This window comes from Leucopleurus acutus, assembly GCF_964270905.1.
Source record: "Leucopleurus acutus genome assembly, chromosome: 19".
NCBI classification, from domain to species: Eukaryota; Metazoa; Chordata; class Mammalia; order Artiodactyla; family Delphinidae; genus Leucopleurus; species Leucopleurus acutus.
The window spans coordinates 47,176,679-47,188,780 of NC_139161.1; the positions used below are offsets into that span (position 1 = coordinate 47,176,679).

General features: G+C 53.9%; 1 protein-coding gene across 1 annotated transcript; it reads left to right on the plus strand.

The window, feature by feature from the left end:
- Positions 1 to 3,792: 3,792 nt before the first annotated feature.
- Positions 3,793 to 11,857, plus strand: RFLNB (refilin B). Its single transcript, XM_082861440.1, has 3 exons — positions 3,793 to 4,067; positions 6,820 to 6,929; positions 8,748 to 11,857. Exons 1-3 carry the CDS (start codon positions 3,855 to 3,857, stop codon positions 9,076 to 9,078), a joined length of 654 nt encoding a protein of 217 aa, XP_082717566.1. The 5' UTR covers positions 3,793 to 3,854; the 3' UTR covers positions 9,079 to 11,857.
- Positions 11,858 to 12,102: the final 245 nt, after the last annotated feature.

Here is a 12,102-nt window from a genome sequence, read left to right on the forward strand (position 1 = left end):
CGCAGGCTCAGCGGCCATGGCTCACGGGCCCAGCCGCTCCGCGGCATGTGGGATCTTCCCGGACCGGGGCACGAACCCGGGTCGCCTGCATCGGCAGGCGGACTCTGAACCACTGCGCCACCAGGGAAGCCCCAGTACATCTTTTTAATGCAGTTTCTTTCTTTATCGAATATGGTAGTTTCCTTTCCATGCTCTTTGAAACCAATAACCTTAATCTTAAGACACATAAGGAAACAAAGTCCCATGTATTTAAGCATTTTGGTTGACATGGGTGTATATGAACGCAAGGGGGGACCTGGTTTAATACTAAGGCCAAGCCACTGCCTCGTGGTTCCCGGAGCCCGGAGACCCAGGGGGCTGAGACCGCAAGGTACCTGGGGCCCTGGGCCCACGCCAGCGCGCTGGAGCCCACAGTGCTTTTAATCCGCTGTCTGGCTGGGTTTACTGAAAACAAGCTACTCCAAAAACAATAAGCAGCCGCGCTGTGGGGGGTCCCGCCCTGCTCTTGACTGACTCAACTCCTGTTTGGGCATCAGCTTAATTTAGTGGAGAAAAAGGGAAAATGCAGGATTGGCATTCATTGTGACGCAGCTTTGTTCCTCAGACCCTGCTGGGAGAGGCCTCAGGGCCAGAAGCCAAGTCCTATGAGGACACCAGTCTCTGTGATCCAGGCAGGGGATGATGGCCGCTCGGAAAGGACAGCTTTGAGGAGAGGCCACTCTTTCGGCAGGGTCCGTGGTCTCGTTTTTGTGCAACTCACCCCTGATTTCTAGGTGCAACCCAGATGCTCCTCAAAAGAAGGCCTATCTTCGAAGCCAGACCAGGAGGGGGTCAAGTGGAATCCGTTGTCTTTCCCAAGCCTTGGTTAGAGTTTTTTGTTTTTTTTTTTAAGAAACGTCCTTTGGAAAACAACCTGGCAGAAGATGTAGGACAATGATGAGCCCAGGGCATGGGGCTCTTCCCAAGGACTATAGCAGATATGCAGTGCGGACTCACGTCCCAGGGCTGACGAAACACAGCTGTCTTCCAGGGTCTGTGCCACATGGCTCCCATGAGGTTACAAAGGAAGTCCCTCTGCTCTCCCACCCAGGGGCACTCATGGGCAGGCTGAAGTCAGATGGTTCCTGTTGTAAGAACCCCTCTGCCCATCTCCAGCAGGACTGCCACGAGTTCATGGAGATCCAAGTGCAGGCAGGACACCTGGGCCTGGCTGGGCATGCCCTGCACGTTCTCCTCTGAACCCGAGCAGCTTCCAGTCAGCTCCAGCTTATCTCTGAGCTCTTTGAAGACAGTCTGGACAGGAGAGGACAAACCTGAGGTCCCAGGTGTCTTCCTATTGGCTCAGCAGGATTCTGGGAACCATGGCGGGGAAGACTTTGGTGCCGCTTCTCCGTCAGCGTCAGGTCCCGGGGCTGAATTCCTCTTCAAGCCACTCCAGTTTCCTTTGTGTGTATCAGCGCTGGGCTCCTCTGTAAGGAAGGAGGCCAGGGTATGCAATCATTTCACGCTTTGCGAGCTCCTTGGCAATTGACCTGAGGCCTGAGGATGTCCTGATCTCTATTAAAGCCAAGATGTTCTTCTGGGTTGGGGAGAGGTTATGTTGGGGATCAGACAGAACTGTCATAGGCTGGAGCTCAGGACATAGATGCTTCCTGGGTCCAGTTTGATGGCTGAGATGCCCACGTGAAGTCCTGGGCCACCTGCTTGATGACCCCAGTGCCAAGGAGGAAGGGGTGCCTCCAAGGTGTCCCCTTGATCTGCCTGGACCCTCCGAAGCTGGCAGCTGCACGCTCCCTTGCTCTCTTCGGCGGCTGTGATGTCTCTGTGGATCTCTGTCAGAATGTGAGTAATCTAAGCCCTTCAGAATTCCCCTGAGAAGGTGGCAATTCAGGGCTCCCCCTAGATTCCATGTTTTAGCGGGTCCAGGGGGCGATCCCTCCCAAGACAGTCCACAACGATCCAGGCCTTGGTGGAGACAGTGGCTGCACTGGCCTAGCATGATGACCTTCCTCAGCCTCATCCTCCTCTTCCAGACTGATGACCTTGGAAGAGGGAGCAATTGCCACCTTCCTGGACACCTTTTCCCAGCTGGCCAAGCCGGGAAAGAGTTCTCAGGATCTACGTGGGAATGCTGGAGGGCAAACTCCCTCTAGGGCGCCGAGTCCTGCCACGGCCAGCAGACCGCCTTTCCACACCCCCAGGAAGCTCTTAGATTCCTCCCGTGATGCCCCGGGTTGGGGGCAGTCTGGGATGTGCAGGTGGTGAGGTCAACAGGAGTAGGGAATTGTAGCCACACAATTGGCCCAATCTCTAAGACCCACTGCTTACAGTATGTCCTTGCAGGAACCATCGATCCAGGACTGTGCACGCTTGATTTTATAATCTGTTCCCACAGGTCCTGAATGAATGACCTCCAGCACACAGGCACGTACCCGGTTTTATTCTCTATGAAGGGGATGATCCTGGGCTTTCTGGTCACAGCAAGCTGCGTTGTACCAGCTGTGTGACTTGGGGCAAGTCAAATTCCTTCTCCGTTTCCTTACCTAAAAGTGATGAGTGAGGAGAGTAGGAGGGCTGAACTTTCCCAGCAAATCTCGAACATCTACCTGCTCGAAATTTGGACATCACCAGGTCCCAAGCAGGACAAGGATCCTTTGTTTTCGCAAGGACACAGACTGGCCCGCTATGGTGGGGCGTGCAGCACGCCCACCTCTCAGCTAGCCAGGGAAGTCCCTAGTCCACGGCACTGCTCCTCTCCAGAGCTAGCACCTGTGGGCTAGGTCTGGGCAAGCTCCAGCTTGAGGCCCTAGTTGGGCACCCATCAGAAACCCCCAGGGTACAGTGGCTGGTGGGAGGTGGGGACTTCCTATACTTACTGATAATCAGGGAGGTCTCTGTTAGAAACAGTACTCGAACTTTCTAGTACTTTTAGATTTGAGAACAGCCCAGTTCTACAGCTGGCAGCTACTGCAACAAGTTCCCACTCAGATAGGGCTTCTCTGTCTAAGGAGGAAGAAGTCCCCCGTCTGAAAAGCTGTGACCCCCACCAGGGAGCCCCTGGCACTTCAGACAGCCGGTGGGCAGCCTGCTGAGCCCGTCCATCTGGTTCGAGGTCCAGTCCACGCAGAATTTTCCTGCCAGGTGTGGCCACGGCCTGTTCCGCTGAGCACCCAGGCCAGGGGGTGATGCGCTCCTCCCAGCTCCGCCCCCACCCCCCAGCCCCTGAGCCCCCTGAGGAGAAACGGAGTAGGCGCTCTTTTCCTCCGGGGCAGAAATGAGAGCCAGACACAAACTGAGAGCCCGCCCGGCTGAGCCAAGAGGCGGCTGGAACCATACGAAGCACATTAACTATTAATAATTTCCAGTTGTTTGCTCGCTGGGTTCAGCCGGCTCCCCCGGCCTCTGCGGGCCCGGGCTCTACTCTGCCTCCCGCCCGACGCCAGGGCTCGAGATATGAGCGCCTGCCGGCCTGGCTGGGCCAGAGCGAGGGGACAAGGCGCCCTCGGGCCCGGCGCGAGAGGGGTACAGGGTCGGCTTGCTGCGGGGCGGGTGGCCGAGCGGAGCGGGGGCCCGGGCCGGCGACCCCCGTTCCTGTGATCGGCCGCTCGGGGCTGGCTGAGCGGCCGGGCGGAGCGCAGCGCGGGCTGCGCGCGGCGGGAGCGCAGCGGCCCCTGGCGCCCGGCCTGGCGGCTCCGCCACTGCGGGCGGGCGGGGCGGGCGGGGCGGGCCCCGGGCGGGGCGGGGCAGGGGGCGGGCCCGGGAGCGCGGAGACCGGCGGACCCGGACGGCGCGCGGGCGGCGGGCAGGGAGGGCGGCCGGCGGGCAGCGGCCCCGGCCCCGCCGCGCGCACCGCCATGGTGGGCCGGCTGAGCCTGCAGGATGTGCCCGAGCTCGTGGACGCGAAGAAGAAGGGCGACGGCGTCCTGGACAGTCCGGACTCGGGGCTGCCCCCTAGCCCGAGCCCCAGCCACTGGGCGCTCGCGGCGGCCGGGGGCGGCGGTGGCGGGGAGCGGGCGCCGGCCCCCGGGGCGCTGGAGCCCGACGCGGCGGCCACCCCCGCGGCCCCGGTGAGTGACCCCGCCTCGGCCCCTCCCCCCATCCTCTGCATTCCCCCGCGCCCGGGCCCCGGAGACCCCCAGGCGGTCGTGTCGGCCCTACCGGGGCACGCTGTCCCCGCCGCCGCCCGCCCATCGGCCAGCGCTGGGAGCCCGGGGCGGGAGGCGCGGCGAGAGCCCGGCCAGCTGGAGCCGGTGGCTGGAAAATTGTCGTCGCCTGGGAGGCCCGGGAGCCCCGGGAAAGGCGACCACCGCCTCCTCCCTTCGGGGTGATGGCCCCCGGGGCTGCCAGGCTGCGGCTCGTCCACATTCCTGACCCTGCCGGGCTGGAGGGGTCCGGGAACACCGAGAGCAAACTTCCCCCAGGCACCTCCGGGCTTTGCCCTCGCCCCCGGTGGCTCCAACGGGCCTGCTTCCCCTCCCGGTGGGTGTTGGGGAGAGGGGTGTACTCGGGCTCCCCGATTCAGAGAGCAAAGGGGGCCAGCTTTGGGGGACTGTTAGTGGCCTTGGAGGGGACCTTTTCAGATCCGTGGCCCCTCTTGTCCCGTCACCTAACCCGTGTCTGGCCCATGATGGGTGGGAGGCCTTTAGGTGGGTGGAAACTTTCAAAAATGAGTCCTTTTACTTTAATTTAAAATTTTTATTTAAAGAAAAAACACCACGTCCTTTTTACCTTAGAAATGGCTCACATGGTGGTGTTTATTGCCTTTACCTAGAGCCCAGGGGACCCACATCCTGCCTACAGTCAAGCTAAAAGTGGGACTCTGAGGCCACCCCTCCCCCTTGGGGATGGGTGTTTGCAGCCTTCTCCCCTGGGTGAAGTAGTCAGTGGCAGCTGCTGCTCCTTGGGGACCCACCCACTTTGCTGGTGCGTGGAATTCTTGACCAATGATCCTGTCTCTCGGTGGACATCAGTGCATCCTCTCATTTCCATTTAGAAGGCAGCACTTGCTTCATCTTGGCCTTCAGAACCCTCGCCACCTGGCCCTTTTTAGCCTCATCTTCCACATCCCCTGACAACAGGCAGATACACACATCGGTGCCTCTGATGCTACTCGTCCCCCTGGTGTGCCTTTTCCCTCCCAGCCATCCCCTTCTACCTCTCCCAACACCCAGCTGGCTTTTCCACCTGTCAAACCCTTGCCAGCCCTGCAGTGCCCAACTTGTCACCTCCTCTGGGAAGTCTTCCTGGATGCTTCCCAGAGCCATGCCAAAGGCTGTGACTTCGTCCCCTTTCCCTGGTAAGCCCCTTGTTCATGCGTAGAACCCCTGCTGCCCCGCCCCACTCCCAGCCTGCCCTGGAGCAGGCTGGGTGCTCAGGGAGCTTGGGTGGCAGGGATGAGGGAGCAGAGGAAGCAGGAGCAAGAGAACCGAGTGCTTGTCTGGATACCTGTGAGTGCTGGGTGGCGCCTACCTCCTCTTGGTGGCTGCATTGTCCTGCAGCCCCCAGGACTCCCGGAAGGCACCCCCAGGTTGGGGAGTGCCCGGCAGCTAGAGAGCTTGGGGCAGCGCAGGGCCCCCTGTCACTGCTGGGGGCTGTTTCCTAAAGCTCTGCAGTAGCTGGTGCCCGCACCTTACCCCCTCCCCCAGCTGGGTTCTCAAGCCCCAGTGGGGGCTTATTAAGCTCTCCCCCCACCAAGTTCAGGGCTGGACCCTGGGGTCCCCCTGCCTCTCCCTGACCTACCTGGTCCCCTTTGGCTTTTGCATGTCCACCCTATGCCCCCACTTGACACCTTGTCCTGGTAACATAACAGTCTTAGAGTCAACCTTCTAGAAACGTCTGCTTCCTGGAAGACATGGGGGTGGGGCTGCCACCGCCATACCCTGACCCAAGTGTCGGTTCTTCTCTCAAATCAGGCAAAGAAAATGACAGCCCCCAGTTAGCCCAGGAACCCAAAGGGCTGCTCTCTGTTGCTCGCTTAACACAGAAGCCCTGATTCCAGTCAGGTCAGGTGAAAACCCAGCAGCTGTGTGGAGGATGGTCCCGTCTCTTACTCAGGCTACTTGCTGAATCAGAAAGCCCAATGCTCTGACCAGGCTGGAAGGCGGTGAACCCCCGGGATGCTGTGCTCTGGCTCTTTGAGTTTTCTGGATAGTGGAAGATGACATAGAGAACTTTGTGGTGTTCATCTTCCCAATGAGTTTGCAGATTCCTCCATCTTGGCTGGGTATTGATCTGGTGGCCTCAGAGGCAGAGGACATGGGGGAAGTTGGACTGAATCTTCAGTGTAAAAAAAAAAAAAAAATCCCTTGTAGCATTTCTCTTTGTTGGTTTTGGCCTTTTCTGAAGAGTTGCTGAGACAATGACAGGGTTGGGGGCACATAATTGAAGGTTCTGGTTAGTGAAGTCCCAGTTCGTGTCGGTTTTCTCGCCGCCTTGCTGCGGGATGATGCAGCAGCCCCGGGGTCTGGCCGCGGTCACGACGCTGAGCTGTAATTTGTTTCCTCTTTTCATCCTTCCACAAAACCTCATCGATGGAAAGGGATACCCCCTGGGTGTGCAAATAAGGTCAGAGGGCATGTGCTGTGACTCTGCTGAGAGCACACATTCATGACAGGCCTGGGATTCGAGCAGACCTCTTGGCATCCTCTGTGCCCTGTCCAGTGGTCTTCCCGTGCTGTGGGTCAGCCCTTCGCTGGCATCATTCCCTGGAGGGTGACACAAATCTCCGTTGGGCCCCTCAGCTGGAGGCTAGAGCCAGGACCTTCTGCGGGGAACGCGTCGGATGGGGCTGTGATCTAACTGCGTTTTCTGTTGTTGCAGAATCCAGCTTCTCTCCCCAACGCCCTGGGCTCCGGCTGCTCGCCAAGGTTATGCCCCCTGTCGTTCGGTGAAGGAGTGGAGTTTGACCCCTTACCACCAACTGAAGTAAGGTAAATATAGCAGGCCCTGATTTCATTTTATTTCTATTGTCAATTTTTTGTTCCAGTAATTAACGCTTGTTATTTAAAAAAAAAATAGTCAATGACAAAAGTGTGCCAAAGACTCGTATAGTTTGGTGGGTACTCTTTCGGACATTTTTTCTGTGCTCTAACCATTTGAATATAGATACACTTATTAAAATAAAAACGAGATCGTGTTATACATAAAGTCCTGCCACTTGCTTTTTGCACTTCACTTATCATGGCCATCAGATGTTTAAAAATTTGTAATAAAGTAATTCCCCTTTCCAGAAGCTTCTTTCCACATCTCCCCACCCCCACCCCAGTGTCAAGGTGCTGTGACCTTGCCTCAGGTTCTAATTTCACTGGGCAAGTACCGTTCTTCTTCCTCGGGGAATTTATCATCCAGGCTCATCTGGGGGCAGAGATCCATTGAGAGGCTCCATTAAAGATATGTCTTTTTAGAGAACGGAATTTTACTTTTGGTAGCTGGTGGCTTTAGAGATGGAGTTCCGTTGCACGAATACAAAGGGCCCTTTGACACAGAACAAAGGAGGCTCACCAGTTTGGAGGTGAGCAGTTCAGCCTTTTATTCCTGAGGAGCTTGTATTTTGAACAGAATGGGGACATGACTTCATGACATGAGCTTCCCAGCCTTTTAACCTACTTGCCCAAGGCGAAGAGATGTTTCCACTGGACTCATTTTAAAAAAAGAGTGCCGGTTCTTACTCCCTGACCAGTGGGTAGGGGCTGGCGAGGGGCAGTGCTGTTCAGTTTGTCTGTGTGTGATGCTTGTGTATACTTTTTATTTTATTTTTTATTTTTAAAATTTCTTGGCCACGCCTCGCAGCATGCGGGATCTTAGTTCCCCGACCAGGGATCGAACCCTCACCCCCTGCAGCAGAATCGTCGAGTCCTAACCACTGGACTGCCAGGGAGGTCCCGCTTGTGCATATTTTAGTATCTATGAAGATGCCATAATTAGGAAGTAATATGAATTCATGCTTTGCTTCCAAAAAAAAAAAAAAAGAAATTCCCAAATTGCCCAAGATGGACTTCAAAAGAATTATAAAGTAGCTGCTGAGGAACGTGGATGTTAATTTATTTTATGGAAAACAAGACTGTAATTGGCTGTGATGGATCAGGTCAGATCTCGGTTCCCTGGGTTTGAGGGAGTCTCCAAGCCGAAGGCAGAGGTGGCCCCAATACTAGGATTTGGTATCACCAAGCTTTCAGAACCAGCATTCAGGATGTCTGGGTCCCCTTCTCCTCTCATTAAAGAGCTGACTGTTCACTTCAGGGGATAGAGAAACCACTCATCCCCCGTGGACAGGAGAATCTGCCTTGTTATATATAATCACCCCACCAACAGCAGTTGCTGGGTTAACACTCTCCCCCATTCTATTGGGCACCTTTTTCAGAAGAGAAAACAGGCTTGGAAGTTAAGTAACTTGGCCAAAGTCTCAAAGCTTAAGTCAGTGGGAGCCGACTCCAGGGGCTGCCGCCTGCAGTGAGGAACAGTGAGTGCGGGTTGAACTTGGGAATCCTGCATTTCTGCACTGAAACCCCAGCTCTACCGCTCCCTCCCACTGTGACCTTAACCTCTGCACCCCGATTTCTTCTCCCAGGGTTGTTGGGAAGATTAAATTAGATCCTGGAAGTAAAGCGCTAGGACAGGAGCACACAGTGAGCACGTTATAAACTCCGTGCGGCTTCTCCCTAGAGTATCAAGGTTCAAGGTCACGGTAGGGATCCCTGCGCCCCCAGCTCAGAGGAGCGGCTTCACGCTGCCTTATGTCTCCCGCTCAGGTACACATCCTCCGTCAAGTACGACTCAGAGCGACACTTCATCGACGACGTCCACCTGCCCCTGGGCCTGGCGGTGGCCTCCTGCAGCCAGACCATCACCTGCATCCCCAGTTGCACGTGGCGCAACTACAAGGCTGAGGTGCGCTTTGAGCCGCGCCACAAGCCCGCCCGCTTTCTCAGCACCACCATCGTCTACCCCAAGTACCCCAAGACCGTCTACACCACCACTCTGGATTACAACTGCCGCAAGACACTGAGGAGGTTCCTGTCCAGCGTGGAGCTTGAAGCCATTGAGCTCGTGGGCGGTGATTACCTGTCGGAGGAGAGCTGACTGCAGCAGGCTGGGGGTCTGGCCCGGCTTTCCTGCCCAGGTTGGGTTGGGCCAGGCTGCCCTTGTGTGTCATTCCAGCCCCAGAAGAGTCTAACCCAGAGATACCTCTAAGCCCAGCCTGGGGAATAAAAAAAAAAAAAGTCACAACATCTTCTAATTATTGAAAGAATTTGATTTTTTACAATTTTTTCCAAGTGTTTTGAAAAGGAGTGTGTTTTCCTAGTTTGCTGCTACATAGCTTCCCCGAAGTCTCGATTTGATGAGAAAATAAAAGGATGGCTAGAGCAAAAGGAAAATGGCCACACTTTGAAATAGGGAAGAGGGGAGCGCCCTTCCTCCGGCGGTCAGTTTATCTGAGGAGGAGTGTGGAAAAAGTCTTTGAGATGGAAAAAGTGAGTTGGAAGAACTTTCTGCCCCGGTGTCTTCACTGCTACAAAAGTGGTGCTAATTCAGTGAGCTGTGACACCCATATGGGTTCAATCTGTGGAGAGTTGAGTTCCATTCTGGTTTTTAAAATTTCCATTTGTATTTCCTGTTAACCAAAACTCTTGGAATTCTCTAAATCTTTTTTGTGATATCAAAAAACCCCAAACCACAATATAAGATGCCTTTCAAAAAAAAAGCAAGAGAGGAAGGGAAAGGCAGGCAGGAAGGAAGGCGTTCACCCTGTTCTTGCCTCTAGAGTGGGGTCAGATCAACTGGTGGCTGAGTCCGGGGGCAACGGCTTGGTTCTGGTTCCTTCCACGGGTGGGTTCCAAGCTCGGGCTCTGGCGAAGCGCCTGGAACCCCTGGCATCTGGTAATGTCTCCACAGGCTTGTGTAACTCTCCTGATATGTATTTTGGGGTTTCCAAATACTTTCCTAGTTTTTTCATAAGGCGAAACATAGCAGAGGGTCCTTTGGAGAGAAATGGCGTCTTGAAAGAATGCTTAGGGAAAGCACTTTTGGCGGAGTCCACAGGGGGCGTTTCACTCACAGTGGGAGCCGACAGTCACACCTAGGACTTGATACCCCCCGGGAGGAGGTGGACACAGATGTTTCTGGTGATCTGGTTCATCAGGGTGGGCGTCCTTTCCAGTGACTTTGGGTCAACACCGCGGAGGAATTCTGCTGGTGCCCGAGGTCCAAGCGAAAAAGCAAGGAAATCCACCTCCCTACCTCCAGCCAAGGGAAGCAAAGGAGAACTGAGCATAGGGAATGATGCCACATGTCAGGCTCCCAAACCTGGGCGCTGGGGTGACCGTACACGTCTAAGCGTTCGTTTTAGTGTGACAATCATGGCGTTGCGTGTGAATGGAAGAAACTGTGTGAATTCAGCTGAACGGGCCACAGAAGCGGGGACACAGGCTGGGCCAGGTCAGGAGGGCGTGGAGGCCAGGCTGCCTCTGGCCTTCAGCCTCCTGCCCGCCCTGCCTCACCCGGCCCGTACTTCTTTCTCCTGCCGATCCCTGTGGATTTTGAGTAAAGAAAGTGGCAGAGGACTTTTGCTCTTCTGATATCGGAGAGAACAAAACCGTGGGTATTTCCTTTCAATGCATCCAAGTTATGTCAAGTTCTTGGGGCTTGCAGAGTCCTGGAAGCTCGGACTCTCGCTGTATCTCTGGGTTTGTGCTGATGGCTTCCATCTGTCCTGAAAGCAGAATTGAGAGTTCTCTGGGTACCCTGGAGCCACAGCAGGGACTTTTGTTCTGAGGAGAGCAGGTGTGATGATAATCACTGTCATTTAAAGTCATCAGAGGCCTAGAGAGCCAAATGGTCTGCTGTCCTCTTCAGGTTGAATAGTGTTTAGTCTGTCGTGCACCTGGTTGGAAGCATCCCTTCCGTGGAGCCTGCGATCAGCTCCATGGTCCCGAGTTTGCCAGCGTGAAGCTCAGCAGGGACCCCTCGAGGGGTCATTCCAAGACCCCGTAGTCTCCTGTCTTCATGCAGAGCAGCCTCCTGCGTTTGGAAGAGTAAATTACACAGCATTTATTGATTAAAAATGGGTTTTTCTCTCTGATTTCATGATCTTGTCATTTAAGACAAGTGGTAAGTGTGATTTTTAAACTATGGTAAGAGAATTCCCAAGGTTTTGCTCTGGCCCAATGGAGACACTTGACGAGCCCAGGACAATGCCATGGGCAGCTCGGCCAGAGAGACGAGTGGTAGAGAATGCGGCCTTTAAACAGCCCCGTGCTGAGATGCATGTATGAGATTTTTTGATATGAAATAGTAAAGTAAGTAGAAGTGAGTGACTGTACATGTGTCATGTGAGTGGAAAAGCAGATTTTGTTTTAAGTTATTCACTAGGGACCAAACTAGTTCTCTCAAATCCTTTCTTTTTCTCCAAATCTGCGTTGCTGAAAGTTGCAGAAGAGGAAGCATGTGAAGACGTAAGGGGACACGTCAGGGTGGATAGCATGTTGTCGATCCATGGTGGATTCATGTTAGTTTGCAAGGTGGAAGCGATGATTTTTAAAACCCACTGATTAAAAACAAGCATTCCTAAGGGAGTCTGGGAAATACCATTTACTTATGAGTTAAAAAGTCTTTTTTCTCAGACTCTTAAATGATGTCTTTTATGTAATAAAGATGATTTGTATTTTCAGAGAAAAGTTTTCTTTTGAAATCACAGACCTTTGAAAAAGAGTAAGTACCTTTTCATTTGATGCATTTCCTGTTTCTCACCTTAGGAATAGTATTTGATGAAAATAACTTTGTGAATTTATCTTTGACATCTGTCTCACTTCATTTTGTTTTATGACTTCTTCATTTAATAATAAATTATCCTTTAAAAACACTTGGAGATGCTTCCTTTTTTTAAAAGAAACTCATAATGCCTGGTTAAGAAAAGTGAGACAAACGGTTCCTCCTCTTAAGAAATTTTAAGACGTGATTATGAAGTAATAGAAGTAATAGTACAATACTTCTGACTGGGGTGTGCATTCTCCTGGGGGTATAAGAAGATTTTCCAAGGGGTTCCTGGGCACAGGAATTTTAAGGAATTTGTTCCCAGGTTTGATGTGTACTCTTTCCCAAAGCCGA

Coding starts and splice junctions, on each gene's coding strand:
- RFLNB (XM_082861440.1), top strand. CDS start 3,855: ATGGTGGGCCGGCTGAGCCTGCAGGATGTGCCCGAGCTCGTGGACGCG. Junction 4,068..6,819: donor CGGCCACCCCCGCGGCCCCG/GTGAGTGACCCC, acceptor CTGTTGTTGCAG/AATCCAGCTTCTCTCCCCAA. Junction 6,930..8,747: donor TTACCACCAACTGAAGTAAG/GTAAATATAGCA, acceptor TCTCCCGCTCAG/GTACACATCCTCCGTCAAGT.